At 40.1% G+C, this 21,849-nt stretch overlaps 1 protein-coding gene across 1 annotated transcript in view; it reads right to left on the reverse strand.

Moving 5' to 3' along the window:
• The window catches only part of LOC121385366, a 27,551-nt gene extending 6,216 nt beyond the window's left edge, over positions 1 to 21,335 (reverse strand). The window contains exons 1-8 of the mRNA XM_041516024.1: positions 21,218 to 21,335; positions 11,853 to 12,068; positions 10,563 to 10,699; positions 8,141 to 8,270; positions 6,163 to 6,309; positions 5,091 to 5,309; positions 3,729 to 3,851; positions 730 to 942 (exon numbers count right to left, since the gene is read on the reverse strand). Of these exons, the coding sequence (XP_041371958.1) occupies positions 730 to 942; positions 3,729 to 3,851; positions 5,091 to 5,309; positions 6,163 to 6,309; positions 8,141 to 8,270; positions 10,563 to 10,699; positions 11,853 to 12,068; positions 21,218 to 21,281 (1,249 nt within the window). The 5' untranslated portion in view covers positions 21,282 to 21,335. The remainder of the gene's footprint in view (positions 1 to 729; positions 943 to 3,728; positions 3,852 to 5,090; positions 5,310 to 6,162; positions 6,310 to 8,140; positions 8,271 to 10,562; positions 10,700 to 11,852; positions 12,069 to 21,217) is intronic.
• Positions 21,336 to 21,849: the final 514 nt, after the last annotated feature.

Raw genomic sequence — 21,849 nt, forward strand, 5'->3', positions numbered from 1 at the left:
TTTCAGGAGTGATCTTATCATTGTCCACAATGCCCTTACAGCCCAGCGTTATGTTGACGTTATTCTAAGACCAGTTCTCCAGCCACTTTTGCGCCGTCATCGAAGACCAGGAGGTTCCCTTCTGTTTCAACAAGACAATGCTCGTCCACATACTGCAAAAATTACCCAGGCATTCCTGCAACAAGCCGGTATCACCGTTATGAACTGGCCCGCCGTTTCACCGGATTTGAACCCAATTGAATACATGTGGGGTGAGTTAGGACGTCGTGTACGTCACCGCCAGCCACCACCGCGTAACGTCGCTGAGCTTGCACAGGCATTGTAGGAGGAGTGGACGAATATTCCTGTGGCTTATTTGAGATGTTTGTGCCAATCCTTTCCCCGTCGTCTTCACGCATGCTCACGGGCCAATGGTGGACACACCAGATACTGACCTTGATATGGGGGGGGGGGGGGGGGGGGGTTTGAACTTTTCGATTACGAATGCAACTCGATTACTGATGATAACTGGCCATGTTTCCATGTGAATGTATCTCATGAATACCAGTCATTAATGTCATATTACTTTATCCATCAATTCATTAATAGTTTGTCGTTATTTGCAATGAAAATTTGTTTTTGCGTTTTCATTGTGTGTCAGTATATATATATATATATATATATATATATATATATATATATATATATATATATATATATATATATTATAAAAATACTAAAATGATTAACCTGCGTCGCCGTTAGATGTGTCTGGGTCCAATTCATTGTTACTGGCGCTCTTCTTCGATTTTGTTCCTGGCGTTTCAGACGAACTGCCATTTCTGTTTGTGGTCGGTTTTTCAGAACTCTGTAAAATGGTTTTCTGTGACGCTGAAGACGTAGGTGTTGTCGTAGTGGTTGGTGTTGTGGTGCTCAATGTGGCTGTGGTTGTGGTTCGTTTGTCTAAAATAGTATATAATTCGTACATAACATCAGAATCTTAGTTATCGTTCTATTTTCTAATCTAACTGGTCGATATTTGCAATTCAATTCTTTATAGAAATTTTGAGCAATAACAGCTCATCAGTTATAAATACAAATAACATGCTGGAACATAAAAATAGCATTATCACAATCAAAAGAGAATATAATAGAATATGTGCAGGTCAACTTTGTCTCCAAGTAACAATGACATAGGTTGTTTTTGTTTTTTTAATACCTTCAACATATATTATTGATACTTAGCAACTGTATTATTTTGAACATAGATACTCTATACTAATTTTTAATATATAAACTCTTAAATCATTTTAAAAATGGATAACATAATACAGAATGAAACTCATCTTTAATATTTCCAAGATGATAAAATACGCAAACTCTATTTCGTTTATCATTATTATTATAACGCCCAACTTCAATAGCAAAGCCGACGCCATATAACCGTAAATAAAATGTGTTGAGTGCGTCGTTAAATAAAACATTTCCTTTCCTTTCAATAGCTAAGCTATGTGAAGACAATCGAATTCTTGTGATGCGCCTTTTATACAAATCTGGAATAGATTTTATAAGGTAGTTCTGTAATGTCATATCCATTACTAAGAATGTATAAAGATAAGAACATTTAGTCGATGTTTGTAATATGCCGGTAAGATTTTGCTTGCACTGATCTATAATTCTCTGCCATAACACTAGTCAGGAGGCCAATATGATTTTTTTTTTAGTTCTGATTAAACCAAAATGTTAAAAGCTGACAACCATGTGGAAATGGTTATTTACACACTGCCCAAGTATTATCCTGATCCTATTTAGACCTGAATTCATCATAGGTAGTACGTAATATACAATTATTTGTATTAAAGGTCCAGGGCCCCGTAACACAAAGCACTCGTAACACTTACGTCAGACGTACACAACACATTATCAATGGTGTACGTCTGACGTAAGTGTTACGAATGCTTTATGTTACCGGGCCCAGGCTTGTCTAAAACGCAATTCACTATTGTTTGGTATCTACGTATACCTTTTACAATATGTATGAATTATCAATAAAACAAATTCTAAAAACGTTAACCGTTTATATATATATATATATATATATATATATATATATATATATATATATATATCTATATATATATATATATATATATATATATATATAAATATATATATATATTCGCAATAACAAGTCTCGTTTTCCGCATCGCTTGCCAAAATGCTCCTGACTCCATGGATAATTTGAACCAGTATTTTAACATACTAACACAGCGTAATTTACGAATGTTAATGAAGAAACAGAAATCTCAAGTTGGTGATGTAGTTTCTTGTATTGTACTTTCCAAACATGAAACGTGATTAATGAATTAACAACATGGTGATACAGATAATATACAAGTCAGAACTCTTGGGTGAATGACACACAGGTCTCCCGATAGAGTTGACATTGCTTATGTTACATAACTGTCTCTCGGATCTTCCAGTAGAGTTTGTGCTTTGTGAGAGAACTTCAAGGCGTGTGAACAAAAATCTAAATGTAACTTTTCTATTGAATCAGCTTTATAGTATGCCCGTATTTCACAATAGTAATACAAAGTACTTGAAATGTACATATTAAACAGCGATAAAGAAGTCCATAAATTCAAAATTAAATGGTTAGTATTTCTTTTAAATGCATACATGGCTTTCTGTCGATTGGTCTGTGATTATTTTAATAGCAGGAGGAAATTTACAATTATAATTAAATGTTAAACCTAAATACGTCAACTGGTTTACATTATCAAGCAATAAACTACAATATTAGTTTTTGTAATATTGAGACAGAAACTCCCTTTGGTGTTATATTGATGTAAAATATTCAAAAATGTTGGAGACCTTTAACGCTTTCAACAAAAATAACAATATCATCAGCATAATAATAATAATAGATATAGGCTTAAATCATTTAGCTCATATTGCAAATGTACTCAACATAATAATTTAGGGCCAGTATATATGTTTTTCTTTTTTTCTTATGTATGCATCACTGGTCAGTAGTTACTAAAACGACGATTAGAAATCAAAACTTGGTAACATAACACAAGCGAAAACTGGCCATAAGTCTACTAGCCCTTGTTTAATTTTGCTGAGTATAATTCCGCTAACTGCTAGCTAACAACGAAAATTGAATAACAGCTACTGTCCTACCGTTCTCGTAGTCTCTCCCCCCCCCCCCTCTCTCTCTCTCTCTCTCTCTCTCTCTCTCTCTCTCTGTGTCTCTGTCCCTGTCTCTCTTTCACTCTCTCTTTTTCTCTCTCTCACTCTCTCACTCACTCACTCACTCACTCACTCCTCTCTCTCACTCACTCACTCACTCACTCACTCACTCACTCTCTCCTCTCTCTCTCTCTTCTCTCTCTCTCTCTCTCTCTCTCTCTCTCTCCTCTCTCTCTCTCTCTCTCTCTCTCTCTCTCTCTCTCTCTGTCTCTCTCTCTCTCTCACTCTCGCTCTCTCTCACATTTATCTCACTCAATCACTCTCTCTCTCTCTCTCTCTCTCTCTCTCTCTCTCTCTCTCTCTCTCTCTCTCTCTCTCTCTCTCTCTCTCTCTCTCTCTCTCTCTCGTTTATCTCTTTCTTGTTATCTCTCTATTTCGCTCTCTATCTCCATCCTTCCATCCCCATATATGTGTTTGTCGGCCTGTCTGTCCATCCGTCTCTCCGCCCACGCGCCTATTTGTCTCTCAGTCTATTAAATTTCATAATCGATTACATAATTGACAGACAGCCGATCCTGGTGAATCACAGTTGGTATACCATATCCAACGCCCTCGGTTATTATGCCACCATATAAGACACTCGCTTCCATTGATACCCATTACGTTGGCCAAGGAACCTGCAACAAATATATATATATATATGTATGTATGTATGTATGTATGTATGTATGTATGTATGTATTATATCTATATAATATATATATATAATATATATATATATATATATATATATATATATATATAGTGAAACCTCTCAAAACCGGACCCTCTGTGAACCACAATTCCCCCCAAACCCCCCAAAATTGTCATGATCTTTTTTTAAAATCATTACAGCACTTAACCTCTCTAAACCTAATACCTCTACACACCGGATATTTTACTTGGTCACGAGGGTGTCCGGTAAGGGGGGGGGGGGGGGGAATATATAAGTCTTGTTAAAGCAGCGATCTAGAATTTTATTATTTTATCTACCGACCTGGTCGGGCTGCTGGTGCTCCCTTGCATCTGCCAGTGCAGGCGCCCCCCCCCCCCCCCACCACACACACACCTTTCCTGTCATGGACGGAGGAGCCGGCCAAGGTCGGCTCTTGTGCCCACGACAGGCGTGCGCTACAACAGCTTGTTCTGAATGTGCACGTAAAACCCAATGGCCTGACCTGACCTGACCTGACCGGAGCAGGGTCTGATAGCTGGTCAAAACGCAAACAGGTGGTGGGTTATCGAACATTCGTAAATAACTGGTGAATAATCAAAAAGAGTGAACGAAAAAATATTCTATAAAACATTTTCTTTCAGTTAAAAATAATGCCTCTGATAAGCATGTATATCTACAGTCCATTTCGTCATACACGGCGACTATTTCATTGCTGGTAAACTTGAACGAATACGAAATACATTTTGATGACACATATAAATAGCTTGGTACACATACACCAAACCAACACCCACGAAATATGGATGATATTTTAGGTATTAATATTTGGTACAACGGTAAAATATATATAGATAAAAAACCCAAACATTTTTATATATAAATATATTAAAACTGGTATAATTTTTATTGGTGATCTATGGATGGAACAGAGAGAGAGAGAGAGAGAGAGAGAGAGAGAGAGAGAGAGAGAGAGAGAGAGAGAGAGAGAGAGAGAGAGAGAGAGAGAGAGAGAGGGGGGGGGGGGGATAGTGCGAGGGAGAGATATGTATTGAGAGAGACAGAGGCATGGAGTGGCAGAGTGTGAGAGAGGTGAGGCGGAGAGAGGGGATGCGGAGGGCAATGTAAGAAATCATGATAAAAGAACAAAGATTGTTAAACAGTGTTAACAGTACTTGTGGACTGATTTTAACGTTCAACATACCATCAAGCCATCGCCATTCTTTACGTCGTTGGAGACCGATCCAAAACTGGTGTGTGTACCTCGGACGTAAAAGACTGTATAAATTGGGTACAGTGTTGTTTGTGACTTTTATTAGTTTATTACCACAAGCAATATCCGCACCGTGCCAGTTGGACTTCGATTTCTTCGAAATACAAATATCGCCATTGCAGGTAATGTCTTTTGTTTGAAAATTCTGTTCTGGAAAAGAAACAATACAACATGTAAAAACATGTTGTAACGGAAATAATTGAAATCATAATTTTGTTGTTTTAAATCAAGATGCTTCGTATACACACCCATATATAGGCATATATACACACGCACACGTACACACCAGTAAAAACACACACGCACAAACACACACGCACAAACACACGCACAAACGCACACACACACACACGCACAAACACATACACACACACGCACAAAAACGCACACACACACGCACAACACACATACATACAAACACGCACACACACACACACACACACACACACACACATACACACACACACACACCGAGTTGAATCCCATTGGCTCGAACCCCGTCGGTGCTTGAGAAAGTGTTCGACCCATCGGGTAGTTCGATCGAACCATTTGGTCAATATCATGTAAATGTAACTCAGGACTTCGTTTTTGGTTCGAGCGTTGTGCGCGGTGTATTCGACCCAAGGAAAGTCTCTCTCTCTCTTTCTCTCTCTCTCTCTCTCTCTCTCTCTCTCTCTCTCTCTCTCTCTCTCTCTCTCTCTCTCTCTCTCTCTCTCTCTCTCTCTCTCTCTCTCTCTCTCTCTCTCTCTCTCTGTCTCTCTCTCTCTCTCAATCTCTCTCTCTCTCTCTCTCTCTCTCTCTCTCTCTCTCTCTCTCTCTCTCTCTCTCTCTCTCTCTCTCTCTCTCTCTCTCTCTCTCTCTCTCTCTCTCTCTCTCTCTCTCTCTCTCTCTCACACACACACACTGGTAATAACCTATATTTATATTTTAGTATACAAACAAAACAAAACAAAACAAAACAAACAAAAACAAAGATAACTAAAGACGGAATATTCATACGTACCATCACAAATGCGATAAGCCTGAAAAGAGTTACAGCTTTGAAAGAGAAGTTCGGTGACATTGTTTATCTTGTGGTGATCTAAGTAACCACAGTTATGATCTCCGGGAATTGTATCAATTGCATGTAGACGCAAGGGTTTTGGTAGTGCTGAAAATATGAGCGAAACAAATATACCTACATTGTTACTGGTAAGTTTTCAAACAACGTTTATTGATCATCGTACAAGGTGACTGATAATTAATGTAATAATGTATGATTAACCATGTTTTGTTTGTTTTGTTTAACGACACTACTAGAACACATTAATTTATGAATCATCGGCTACTGGATGTCAAACATATGGTTCTTTTGACAGTCATAGAGAGGAAACCCGCTTCATGTTTCAATTAGTAGCAAGGGATCTTTTATATGCACCATCCCACAGACAGGATAGCACATACCACGGCCTTTGATATGCCAGACGTGGTGCACTGGCTGAAACGAGAAAGAGCCCAATGGGTCTACCAACGGGGATCGATCCCAAACCGACCGCCCCCAGTATGATTAACAAGCTGGATTTCAGAATAGTTGACGTGTGGGTTGTGGGTGCAGGTCTTTTCTTATTCTATTTTCTATTTTGTTCTCTTTTTTTCTTCTTTTTTCAAATTGTGGGGATGTTTTTTCTATTATTATTATTATCATCATGATCATGATCATCATCATCATCATCATCATCATCATCATCATATAATACGCTTCTGATCGCTTCTCTTTTGGTCTGCACTGTTGGCAACAAACGTTGGACTAGCCCGATGCCGCACTTCTCAATGATCTTTTTTGCACTCATACCGTACACACATCGTGCTAAATATTGTGTAAAAAAAAATGAATTCCATAAATACAATCGACATGGTCGCCGCCATGACTTGAAGACAGGAGTGATACTGTCGTGTATATATTCTCGGCTAATAAAGGTTTTAGCTCAGTCGGTTGAGTGGTCGCTTGAAGTGCTTGCGTTGCAGGATCGAACCACCTCAGTGGATCCATTCAATTGATTGGGTTTGTCTCGTTCCAACCAATGCACAACTGTTTAAAGGCTGTGGTATGTGCTTTCCTGTCTTTGCTGCTAATGGGAAAATGTTTCCTCTGAATGTGTTAGAATTACCAAATTTTTTACATCCAATAGCCGATTATTCATTAATCAATGTGCTCTAGTGGTGAAACACGAGTTACATCCAGGTAGTATCAGTATTAGTAGTAAAAATAATAATAGGAAATGTTTTATTTTACGACGCACTCAACACATTTTATTTTCGGTTATATGGCGTCGGACATATTGATGGAGGAAACCCGCTGTCACTACTTCATGGGCTACTCTTTTCGATTGGCAGCAAGGGATTTTTTATATGCACCATCCCATAGACAGGATATCACATACTACGGCCTCTGATATACCAGTCGTGGTGCACTGGCTGGGGCGAGAAATAGCCCAATGGGCCCACTGACGGGGATCGATCCTAGACCGACCGCGCATCGAGCGAGTGCTGTACCACTGAGCTACGTCCCGCCCTTGATAATAACAATAATAATATTTGTTAAAGCATGTATATAATAAAAAAAAGTGTTTTGTTTAACGGCTATTGGATGTCAAATATTTTGGTAATATTATATTATGTAATCTTAGAGCGGAAACCCGCTAAAAAAAATTCCATTATCAGCAAGGGGTCTTTTACATGCACCATCCCACAAACAGAATAGTACATACCACGGCCTTTAATATACAAGTTGTACTGCACTGGCTGGAATGAGAAATAGCCCAATGGGCCCACCGATGGGTATCGATCCAACACCGACCGTGCATCAAACGGGCGCTTTACCACTGGGCTACGTCCCGCCCCTTTATATAAACAATACGAATAGCCCATAAGAAGGTAATGGTTGTCCTTTCTGCTAAAGATATCCTTGAATATATAGCAATAATATCACTGAAATCACATACTAATTTCGTATATGGATACTGTGTTTTGTCCGCCACAGTATTCCTGGTACGTTCCTGGACATCTGATGTTATCCATTCTGAGAGACATAGCGGATCCTGGATTTGCCACAGAACAATAACACCGGTTTCCCTGGAAATAAATGATTGAATAGAAGGAAGGAAATTGATTATTTAACAACACACTCAACACATTTAATTTACGGTTATATGGCGTCGGACATATGCTTAAGGACCACACAGATATTGAGGGACATGATATCACATACTACGACCTTTGATGTACCAGTCGTGGTGCATTTGCTGGAGCGAGAAATAGCCCAATGGGCCCACTGACGGGGATCGATCCTAGACCGACCGCGCATCAAGCGAGCGCTTTTACCACTGGACTACGTATCGTTCCTTGATTGAATAGTGTCATAACGTAAATACTTAATGGATGTATTTAAACAAGGGTGGTCGTTGCTCATTGTTACACACGGGGAAGACGATACTACGGATTTGATGCACCAGTGGACATACAATAGCTGATAATCAATTAGTCATTGTGATCTAGTGATATGGATAAAACAAAACACACACACAAAAAAACAGATGCTACAGTGCTGACAAACTGGTTGGGATGAGAAATAAAAATAGTTTACAACAATATCTCCTTGGGCAATCGATCCTCCAACCCATCGCACGTCACCCGGGTTACCTACAAGTTAGTTCAAAGGGGTAAAAACATTCTCAACTAGAATAGACAGGGACATGACATGATAGCATGACATGATAGCATGGCATGGTTATGCAAGGCCAGCGGCTAATTAACTGACCAGTAAAGTAAGCATCTCGCAAGAAAAATATCAGAATATGATGAATAACGAAGAATTAATTAATTAATTAATTAATTAATTAATTAATGTTTAACGATACCCGTGAACATAAATAGAGATCGGCTATTAGCTGTAAGTACATCAATAAGATTATTTCCATAAAAATACAAATTGTATAATTATGTCAAAACAGTATATAAAGAGATATGGTAAACATACAATAGAAGACAATACAAAAATCAAGGTAAGTATATTTTAAAATGTTGTATAGAAACCAAGTTTTTTGTCTAAACTTCAAACTTTATTCGGGGTGGAATTTAAAAGATTCCGAAACATCTCTGTTGTTGTCAAATATATTTCACGAAAGGTGTTCTGTTATATCACGGCAAAACACCTGTTCACACAACTGTGGTCGTCATGAATGTAGCTTCCAGCTTATCTATCACACAACCTTTTCCTCTGATGTTGCACCGTCTGGCTTCCATCTATACCATAACTCAGAAAGGAGTTAGCTGGAAGGCACTACGCAACTCATAATGGTGTCATTTCCGCTTCTTCATCAGAGATATCTAGGTTCTACGGCACCGTTGGTAAAACAAATTGCGGACCCGCACGAGGACTACCTTGGAAAGTAACAGGTAGGCTTGTTCTAGTTAGGCTGAGAACATTTGAGTCATTGTTAATTGAGTAATTGCTTATTCATTGTTAAGCACCACACTTTGTTCTAACTCGGTTCTTCAATTTTAAAATAAGACATTTGTGACTGTTACCTAACCCACAGTTTAGGACAAAACTGTTTCAAAATTAATCATTCCCATCATGCACATAATCTGCAACATGCATATATAACGCTAATTTTACGTTGTGTCAGTGATTTTCTAAGACAACGTGGCAAAGAACTAGAATTATTATAACCAAAAAACATGTAACCTTTATTGAGGGCATTAGGTCAGGTGAGGTCATAGGTTTTAACGTGCATATTCAGAACAACCTGTTGTAAATTTTGTGCATATGTAATTGGAGGTATAATTTGTACATTCCACAAGAACAATGAATATTTGTGACCATTATGCAACATTGATACTAAACTCACCCAAGCTGGGTCTGCGTCTAGATCTGCTGAATATGGTCCCAGTCGTACTAGAAACGCAGTGAAGGAAGGAAGGAAATGTTTTATTTGACGACGCACTCAACACATTCTATTTATGGTTATATGGCGTCGGACATATGGTTCAGGACCTCGCAGATATTGAGGGAGGAAACCCGCTGTCGCCACTTCATAGGCTACTCTTTTCGATTAGCAGCAAGGGATCTTTTATATGCACCATCCCACAGACAGGATAGTACATACCATAGCCTTTGTTACACCAGTTGTGGAGCACTGACTGGAACGAGAAATAGCCCAATGGGCCCACCGACGGGGATCGAACCTAGATCGATCGCACATCAGGCGAGCGCTGTACCACTTAGCCCCTAGAAACTTCAGCTTTGGCAACAGACGATGTAGAACATGCTCTAGACTTTGATATCGCAATACTAGCCAAACGCGAAGCCGGTTTCCGTGTGTTTTGGGTCTAAGCTAAAACGTGGCTGAATATTTAATATACCCGCAAGCCGATTCTTCTCGTACGACAAATCTGATAACAGGCAAAGGCGTTGTTCCTCTGTATCGTCCTATAGTTTTTGCTACTATATACGGAAACATCGTGGTCTTGGGCGTGTTGGAATAATGGTGTGTTGTCTTCTGGAAATAAAAAATTATTATTATTATTATTATTATTATTATTATTACTGTGATTATTATTAAGACTACTACTACTACTACTACTACTACTACTACTACTACTACTACTGATAATAATAATAATAATAAAAAAATGACAATAATAATGATATTAATAATAATAATATAATAAATATAATAATAATAATCTCTCTCTCTCTCTCTCTCTCTCTCTCTCTCTCTCTCTCTCTCTCTCTCTCTCTCTCTCTCTCTATCTCTCTCTCTCTCTCTCACTATATGTGTGTGTGCGTGTCTCTCTCTCTCTCTCTCTCTCTCTCTCTCTCTCTCTCTCTCTCTCTCTCTCTCTCTCTCTCTCTCTCTCTCTCTCTCTCTCTATGTACGTGCCTGCCTGCGTGCGTGCGTGTGTGTGTGTGTAAAAACATACACTGTACATTTTCACAAAATGCATGCATAATAACATCTAAAATAGCCTTAGCAGGGGAAGGTGCCTGTCGCTCCATAACAAAACTGGGCCGGTAACAAAATAAAACAAAATGAAAAATCAGTCTATTCAGCCAACGGCAAAAATCCATCGTTCAAAAACTGCCATGATGAAATGGCAGTTCATATTGCAAGGCCCTGGTGTAATGTGAGTGACCCCCCCCCCCCCCCCCCCCCCCCCCCCCCCCCCCCCCCACCGTCAGTTGGCCCATTAGGCTATTTCTCGCCGGAGCACCATGACTGTCTATGGGATGGTGCATATAAAAGATCCTTTGCTGCTAATCGAAAAGAGTAGCCCATGAAGTGGCGACAGCGGGTTTTCTCCATCAATATATGTGTGGTCCTTAACCATATGTCCGACGCCATATAACCGTAAATAAAATGTGTTGAGTACGTCGTTAAATAAACTATTTCCTTTCTTCCTTCATCTGGTGACCACGAGTCATAATTAGCAAATGTTTGACATCCAACAGCCGATGATTAATAAATCAATGTGCTCTAGTGGTGTCATTAAACAAAATCTTTCTTTTTTTTTTTTCTTTTTTTTTGCGGGAATATAGGTCTCCAGGTTCCCTCTGTTGGATCCGCCCTTGCAGTAGCCGATGATTACTAATTAATGAATGCGCTCCAGTTTTGTCGTTGAACAAAACAATTCTTTATTTTAAACCATTACCTGTCCAGATCCAAGGAGAAAAGGTTTCCAAAGCTCCCATCCAGTAAGATCTACCAGACTCCATTTTACGCCACACCTCGTCGTTTGTTGTTCCGCTTATCGCCAATCTTCCGCCCACGCCAGCACACCCCGAGTACGCCGCCTCCCACCAGGTTTTTACTGTGATTATCGTATATCTAAAGTCGACTTGTTCAGCGGATGAATTAATCCAAATACCTGTTGGGTAAGAAATATATATTATGCATTTTCTGAAACCGGTAGGTGTGTAATAATGTGGATTGGCTAAATATCAGTGACAGAAAGTCTTAGCTAGAAATATCGTTAGTAGCATATTTAAGCAGTAATATCACATTTTAACAACATTAAAGTATGTTTTGTTTAACGACACCACTGGAGCACATTTATTAATTAATCATCGACTACTGGATGTCAAACATATAGTAATTTTGACAGTCATAGAGAGGAAACATGCTATGTTTTTTACCATTAGTTGCAAGGGATATTTTATAGGCGCCACCCCACAGACAGGATAGCACATACCACGGCCTTTGATATACTCGTAGTCATCAGAGGAAACCCGTTGATGCAGAAAGCGATCTTTTATATGCACTTTCCCACAGACAGGAAAGCACATACCACGGCCTTTGTCCAGTTGTGGAACAAGAACAAATCCAATCAATTGAATGGATCCACCGAGGTGGTTCGATCCTGCGACGCAGGCACCTCAAGCGAGCACTCAACCGACTGAACTAAATCCTGCCCCTCCTCCAACGTTAGGCACAAAATGATTTTTTATTATTAATATATATATTTTTTTAATCTAGCAAGCGACCGTGATTGCCTACTCTCTTGAACATATATAGACCTCAATTATACAGGCTGGTATCGCTGCTCAAGATGTAACGTAGAACTTTGTAGGCATGTTTTCAAAGAAGGAAGAAACAAAAAGAATGTTTTATTTAACGACATACTTGGCACATTTTAATTTCGATTATATGGCGTCGGACATATTTCTAATGCTAAACTCAGACTACCAACAGTCGGTCAATTTGCCGACCTCCTGACTTCTACGACTGTCCAGTTGCTAGTCTGAGCGCTCCTACAACTCGATTATCGTTGTAAATCTGAATGCACCCGTCGTAAGTCGGGGAAATTACAACGTAATCGTCGAGTTGCCCAACTCTCTGCTGGTAGCTGACAGTCTGACGCTAGCATTAGCAATATGTCCGACGCCATATAACCGTAATTAAAAACACGGACCGACACAGCGACCAGGTGTCAAGTGAGCTATGGCACTAAACAAGTCGAGGTCTTGACGTCTGTTGTGTGATTTCGTTTTAGAAATCGGATTCTGTTCAACATCTTACGGCGATTTCGACTCACCACTACAGCTAATAACTGGACAACTTGGACCGACTTTCAGCGAAGAAAACGATAATTTCGCGGAAAGATTAGGGCCTGAAATTATCATATCATACATCAGTATGAGGTCCATTTTTTCGTCCTTTTTTTTCCGTTTCTTTTTTTAATAGTTCACAAATGCTTGATTGTAACTGTTGCAACTCTCCTATATAAAAAAATATACATATATATATATATTATATATATATATATATTTGCTCGTCTTCGTCACTTAGCACTCCCTATACGAAAGCTGCAGTGTACATGATTCAGAATTTCTAACTAATCTGGTAAAGGGAACCTACATGTAGCAAAAAAAAAAACCCATTGTACTTTCCGCTATATTGATGACCTCGTAGCATTGGATAATTACATGACAATGACAACAGTTCACCTTCCATTGATTTATGAACCAAAGTTAGAAATAAAAGGTTAACAACAGAAAGTAAAACTAAAATTACTTCAAATATTATATTGTACTATATTGTCAACAGTTCATTAATGCCTGCGTGCATTAGACTCCGTTTGAAATGTGTATCCTGTTGTTTTGTGCCGATGAACCTCTGGTTCAAGGCTGAAATAAAGAATTGAATCGAAGAAAGTAATCCTGTTAGGTCAGGTCAGGTCAGGTCAGGTCAGGTTGTAGGTTTTAACGTGCACATTCAGAACAAACTGTTGTAGCACACGACTGTCATGGCCACATGTGTCGACTTTTACCTGCTCCTCCGTTTAGGACAGTAAAAGGTTTGGTGTGGATGGAAGAGGGGGTCGGGCGCGCTGGCACGTGCAAGGAGCACAAGCAGACCGATCATGGTCGGTAGCGGGCGAGGTTTTTTTTTTTTGTGCTCTTGAATTTGCAAATGTCCCGTAGGATTAAAGCCAATTAAAAAACGTTGCGTATTTGTTTAAGGTAATGTTGACGCATAATTTTTAATGGTTCATCAAAATTGAAAATGGAGCTAATTGGTTGATTTGACTTATTTGATCGAAAGGTAGCTTCTGCCAAAAACTCCTTATCTTTATATAGAGATTCAAATCGACACTGGCTTCTATATGTGTTAAGCAATATTCTTCTGTCATTTTGGCATAGAAGTTGCTTTATTATGCCGGTTATTTCCGAGTATTTCAAAATGTTTTATGACCAACATGTAGATGTCACTTTGATGATATGACGAATCAGTGACACAAATGAAATAGGATGCAATACCTTATGGAATAGTTTTGCTGAAAAAGTTTGAGGACTACACCTGTAGGGCTATTCTTGGCTGCGTGTGTTGGTAGTGATTCATGATGATTTGTAAGGACGTAATGTGTTTTGTTTTTCACAAATATGTTCATCATTAAAGGTCATAGTTTTGAGGCACACGTACCTAGGATTATAATAAGTAATTGTCGAAAATATTTAAAATATACCTCAGGTCAAAACCCCGTATCAATACCCGTAACTCCTGATGTGTCCTAGAATTTCATTGTCTTGAAACTTTAAAAACAAAATAGCCTTAATAACAAGAATACAAAATAGTCGAAAATCGGAGTTTTAAAATATCGTTTTATTTTAAGTTCCATGTGCCAGGAAAACGCAGGTTAGGCTTTCAGAGAGTTCCAAATTTCCGGAGAGCATGCCTCTGGAACCCCATATAAAGCTCGGTATATAAAACAACTTAATATCCAAAAGGTCCAAGCAAATACCTAGTCGAACCCTCCCACACCTGGGGCCTTATTCACAAAGGTCTCTTAGCCTCTGCTAGACAACAAAGCACCCTCTTTGCAAGTCTTTTAGCACTGCACTGCGAGATCGCAAAGTTGCGAGAGTTTAGTGAATTAGGCCCCTGAAATGGTTGCTTGAACAAAGTTTGGATGACATGATGCACCCATAAAACCACTATCTTACCTTAACGTATTTTAAATATAAAAAACCCAGTACATAGATAGATAAATTTGGAATGACCTTCGGTCGAAATATTTCAAATTTTGTCTGGCTGTCGAAGAAATAATGCATTCGTACGTACAAAATGGTTTCAGATAAAAATATATATTGAGACACTACGAAACATTACGAAGGAAGGAAGGAAATGTAAATAACGACGCACTCAACACATTTTATTTACGGTTATATGGCGTCGGACATATGGTTAAGGACCACACAGATATTGAGATTGGAAACCCGCTGTCGCCACTTCATGGGCTACTCTTTTCGATTAGCAGCAAGGGATCTTTTATATGCATCATCCCACAGACAGGGTTAGTACATACCACCATGTCCAGATGTCTATTGGTTATAGAGATATTCATGTTCTATGTAAGAACATGAAAGTGAATTTTAATTTTAACAATGTAAAACTATTTTATTTGCCGAAAACCATTTCAAAATGCCTAAAAACTCAGGATAGTCCTTTCATATCGGTTCATTGGAAAGAGTAGCCTAAGTGACGTCAGACAGTTTCGACAATTACATTCTAGGCCTGTACTGATATTTAATATCCTATATATTTGTTGATCTATTGATATGTACAACATTTGCAGAATACGCAGTTATAGAACCAAACACGCGATTAGAGGATGAACATTTCAGCAATTAGTAAAAAGAATAAAACCATCCCCAGCACGACCACCACCACCACCCCCAACACACAACAAACAACACAAAAATATAGAAACATCAAAATAAACCACCAAGCAGGCTAACACACACACACACACACACACACACACACACACACACACACACACACACACACACACACACACACACACACACACACACACACACACACACACACACACACACACACACACACACACACACACATACACACACACATACACACACACACACACAGACACACACACACACACATACATACACACACACACAGACACACACACACACACATACACACATAGACACACACACAGACACGTACAGACACACACACGTACATACACACATATACACGTACGTACACACACATACGTACACACACATACGTACACACATGCGTACACACACGTACGTGCACACACGTACACATATACGTACACACACACACACACACAGAGAGACATCTGCGTACACAAATACATACGTACACACACATGCCACACACACCAAACTCTCTCTCTCTCTCTCTCTCTCTCTCTCTCTCTCTCTCTCTCTCTCTCTCTCTCTGTCTCTCTCTCTCACGCACACACACACACACACACACACCAAACTCTCTCTCTCTCTCTCTCTCTCTCTCTCTCTCTCTCTCTCTCTCTCTCTCTCTCTCTCTCTCTCTCTCTCACACACACACACACACATACAAAACAACAAACAAACGTTTGTAAACTATTATTTATATCGTATGCAATAATAAACAATGATTGCACACACACACCACAGACACACATACACACACACACACACACACACACACACACACACACACATACACTCCACTAATATAGAAAAACACATAATATTTATGAAACAAATCTCACAGATATTTTCAATAACAAAAGTTCTCAACAGAATAATGGCAACCAATGGCTTTCTCTTTAGGATTGAAAATGAAATTGACATATTTAATAAGTATGTTTATTACACACCAGTGTAAGATATTACTCATGTCATAACAATCACTCAATATCTAACTAGTGTAATATTGGCGTGACGTGAGTGTGACGTAGATCACTCGCTGACCCAATTCGCAGAAAAATAACATGTAGTCGGTCTCGACATCTGCTTACTTCTGCGTTGCGGATCGTTTACAGTTGGTTTGTAACAAATAAAATACTAAACTAGCTTGCCTGTCAGACCATGTTTATGAAACTCGTGAACAGTGTTGGTATTTGACTCGCTTTCGCTCGTCAGATACCAAAACTGTTCACTCGTTTCATAAAAATGGTATGACAGGCAAGCTCGTTCAGTATTCTATATGTATATAAACTGTACCAATGTCAACATATAAAAAATTAAGAATTAAAAAAAAAAAAGGGAAAAAAACAAAATCCCTGCATGTTCGTTTACTTGATAGTTAATCCTTCTCATTTTAACGCTTCATTGACTTTTTTCCTACAGTACATTTCATTTCATTTCAACTTATTTTCGTGCTTATATCCAATTAAGGTTCAAGCAAGCTGTCCTGGACACACACCTCAGCTATATGGGCTGTCTGTCCAGGACAGTGGGTTAGTTGTTAGTGAGAGTGAAGAGGGTGTAGTGGTCCTACACCCACCCACTGAGTCGTTAAAACTCGCTCTGAGTGGGAGCTGGTACCGGGCTGTGAAACCCTGTACCTACAAGCTTTATGTCCGATGGTTTAACCACGACACCACCGAGGCCGGTGGCTTAACCACGACACCACCGAGGCCCGTGGCTTAACCACGACACCACCGAGGCCGGTGGCTTAACCACCGAGGCCGGTGGCTTAACCACGACACCAACGAGGCCGGTGGCTTAACCACGACACCACCGAGGCCGGTGGCTTAACCACGACACCACCGAGGCCGGTGGCTTAACCACGACACCACCGAGACCGGTGGCTTAACCACGACACCACCGAGGCCCGTGGCTTAACCACGACACCACCGAGGCCCGTGGCTTAACCACGACACCACCGAAACCGGTGGCTTAACCACGACACCACCGAGGCCGGTGGCTTAACCACGACACCACCGAGACCGGTGGCTTAACCACGACACCACCGAGGCCCGTGGCTTAACCACCGAGGCCGGTGGCTTAACCACGACACCAACGAGGCCGGTGGCTTAACCACGACACCACCGAGGCCGGTGGCTTAACCACGACACCACCGAGGCCGGTGGCTTAACCACGACACCACCGAGGCCGGTGGCTTAACCACGACACCACCGAGACCGGTGGCTTAACCACGACACCACCGAGGCCCGTGGCTTAACCACGACACCACCGAGGCCCGTGGCTTAACCACGACACCACCGAAACCGGTGGCTTAACCACGACACCACCGAGGCCCGTGGCTTAACCACGACACCACCGAGGCCCGTGGCTTAACCACGACACCACCGAGGCCCGTGGCTTAACCACGACACCACCGAGGCCGGTGGCTTAACCACGACACCACCGAGGCCGGTGGCTTAACCACGACACCACCGAGGCCGGTGGCTTAACCACGACACCACCGAGGCCGGTGGCTTAACCACGACACCACCGAGACCGGTGGCTTAACCACGACACCACCGAGGCCCGTGGCTTAACCACGACACCACCGAGGCCCGTGGCTTAACCACGACACCACCGAAACCGGTGGCTTAACCACGACACCACCGAGGCCCGTGGCTTAACCACGACACCACCGAGGCCCGTGGCTTAACCACGACACCACCGAGGCCCGTGGCTTAACCACGACACCACCGAGGCCGGTGGCTTAACCACGACACCACCGAGGCCGGTGGCTTAACAACGACACCACCGAGGCCGGTGGCTTAACCACGACACCACCGAGGCCCGTGGCTTAACCACGACACCACCGAGGCCGGTGGCTTAACCACGACACAACCGAGGCCGGTCCTACAGTACACACATTTCTCTGATGATATCAAATGACGACCAAACGAACAAATAAAGTCCTATTCTATTTTGTCACGTAACAACGGCTGAGTAATCATTGCGCTATTCCATCAACTAAATATGCCTTTGATATATCTAAACCAGTTAAAAAGACATTCTATTGTTTAATAGAAATCATACCTTTGAACTAGTTTTATTGCCGTTGTAAAACACTCCTCTGTCCTATATATAACTGTATTGAACAAAGTGCATCACTTAAAGGGGAGGACAAGTCAGATATGAGCATTATGTGTTTGAAAGGTGCATACCCGGACCACGAACACATGCTGACACTTTAAGAAATCAAAAACGCGTAATTTGTTAGAGTTAATAAAACAAATTAATTAAAAAACGTGATTATTCCTGTTAACTGGGGGCAGCCGTTTTTTTTTTGTTTTTTTTGGTCGGTTTTTTTTTTTCATCGCGTCCGGTACTCTAGCTTGGGACGAAGTCACGTCAGCTCCTACCATTTCATTTCATTTCATTCCAACTTATTTTCGTGCTTAAATGACTTGATCATGTAATAAACTATTTAACTAAATATATTTCAATTTGCTTTAACCGAACAAAATGGGGTTATAGTATTTTTCTCTCTTAAAAAAGCAAAAGAAAAAATGCTACGTTGAAGCAAAAATGACCACTTAAGTGATAATTTTCTTTTTTAGGGGGACTACGTAATTGGTCAGTTCTGTTATTTTAGATGGGAAAGTCAAGAGGTTTACATAATTATTTACAGCAATAAAGAATGACGGCTGATAATCTGCATTACCATTTTAGGGGGACTACGTAATTGGTCAGTTCTGTTATTTTAGATGGGGAAAGTCAAGAGGTTTACATAATTATTTACAGTAATAAAGAATGACGGCTGATAATCTGCATTACCATTTTAGGGGTGGCAGGTTATTTCACCATACCCTGTGATGTTAATAATATCGGTACGAATTTTTGTGTCTAGACGGCGGTAATTAATTGTCTCGTCTGGTTACCAACCAAATATTCACTTGCCAATGAGAAATCACAGTTGGAGGCAACTACACGATAGACCAATTAACTAAGAAAACACTCTGATTATCATTTCAGTACGTAGGTTAATGCATGGACAAAACATGATACTGTTATTACGACCACTTTGACAATGGCGGTTTATTGTGTATTGAAAAATAATATATACTTATTGCTGGCTTACTGGGCATGCCTGTTTCATCATCACTCAAAAATCAGGTATGCTTGTTTCTTCAGTTCTAAGACCAATTCCCGACATGACACGTTAAGTATTACGTAACCACTGGCTCACCAGAGGGCATATTCACTGCGATGGAACAAACTGGCTGCCACATTATATATAATAGCCGTCACATTTAACCTTTATATTAATTAAATATAATAATATACTTGTTGATATTAAGCAATAATGTGCATTTTCGAGACCATTCCTTTAAGGAAATTTGTGCAGTCATTCGTAATAAATGAACATTAAAAAATGCTCAGTGTGTACTATATATAGAAATAATATGTCACGTATAATAGGTCTCGGATTTGCTTTTGTCAAAGTCATTGTTGTGGGCTGTCATAATCGACAACGAATCTAATGCTAGGGTCATAATAATAATCATCATAATATAATAATAATAATAATAATAATAAAATAATAATAATAATAATAATAATAATATTATTATTATTGTTGTTGTTGTTGTTGTTGTTGTTGTTATTATTGTTATTGTTATTATTGTTATTGTTGTTATTGTTGTTGTTGTTGTTGTTGTTTGCAAACATAACAAGTAAACTATAGAGCTTTATGTATCTCTAAAGATACCTATAGCAACCCGCAAGTAAATACAGTGTCATGTGAGGGCAAGAACCTTATGGACAACAGCTCGTTCCCTGTGACAGCTCTTTTTGAAGAAGTGTGTTTTGTTTAATGACACAACTAGAGCACATTGATTTACTAATCATCGGCTGTTGCATGTCAAACATATGATAAATTTGACATATAATCTTAGAGAGTAAACCCCGCCAAATGTTTCCATTAGTAGCCATGGATCTTTTATATGCACCATCCCACAGACAGGATAGTACACAACACTGTCTTTGTATACCAGTCGTAGTGCACTGGCTGGGACGTGATATATCCCAATGGGCTCACTGACGGGTATCGATCCTAAACTGACCGCGCATCAAGCGAGTGTTTTACTACTGGGCTACGTCCCGCCTTGTCCGTTAACTATACACGAACAGTATCATCTTCAATATGTATTAACTAAAGAACATAATTTTAAAATTATTAACAGCAAAAATGTACACCAGTAACCATACATGTATATATGGTGGGGGATGTCTTTAGAAATCTTAGATATAGCAATCAAATCATTAAACTTTAAAATCATGTACTTACCCAACTTCTCTGAATATACTTGTAGCGACCCACAGGTAAGAAAAATTACGAGTAGTCCCAACATGACTGACCACTGTCATTTGAAGACGAAACCCTAGCGAACAACAACCCGTCCCCGTGACACCTCTGTTGCAAATGACTCAATGAAATAGATCTTCCCTAACAATACACGAACAAGGAAGTAAATAGTCGCTCCTAGGTTATATAGACATAAGTACGGCCTGGCGCTTTAGGCTATGCTTTCAACAACAAACAGAGAAAGGCATTTAAATCAGTCGGGGATCTCATTTATAGCAATCGGTTGTTAAACGCCAGGATACACAGCTTCTAATGGGACACACTCTCTGTCTGTCTCTCTGTTTCTCTCTCTGTGTGTCTGTCTTAGTATCTCTGTCTTGGAATCTCTCTTTGTTTCTCTCTCTCTCTCTCTCTCTCTCTCTCTCTCTCTCTCTCTCTCTCTCTCTCTCTCTCTCTCTCTCTCTCTCTCTCTCTCTCTCTCTCTCTCTCTCTCTCTCTCTCTCTCTCAGTCTCTCTCTCTCCTTAAGTCTATCTGTGTCTCTCCCTCTGTCTCCCTGTGTCTCTCCCTCACTCTGTCGCTCCCCCTCTGTGTTTATCCCTCTCCCTCTATGTCG

Source organism: Gigantopelta aegis, chromosome 11 (assembly GCF_016097555.1).
Source record: "Gigantopelta aegis isolate Gae_Host chromosome 11, Gae_host_genome, whole genome shotgun sequence".
Lineage (NCBI taxonomy): Eukaryota > Metazoa > Mollusca > Gastropoda > Neomphalida > Peltospiridae > Gigantopelta > Gigantopelta aegis.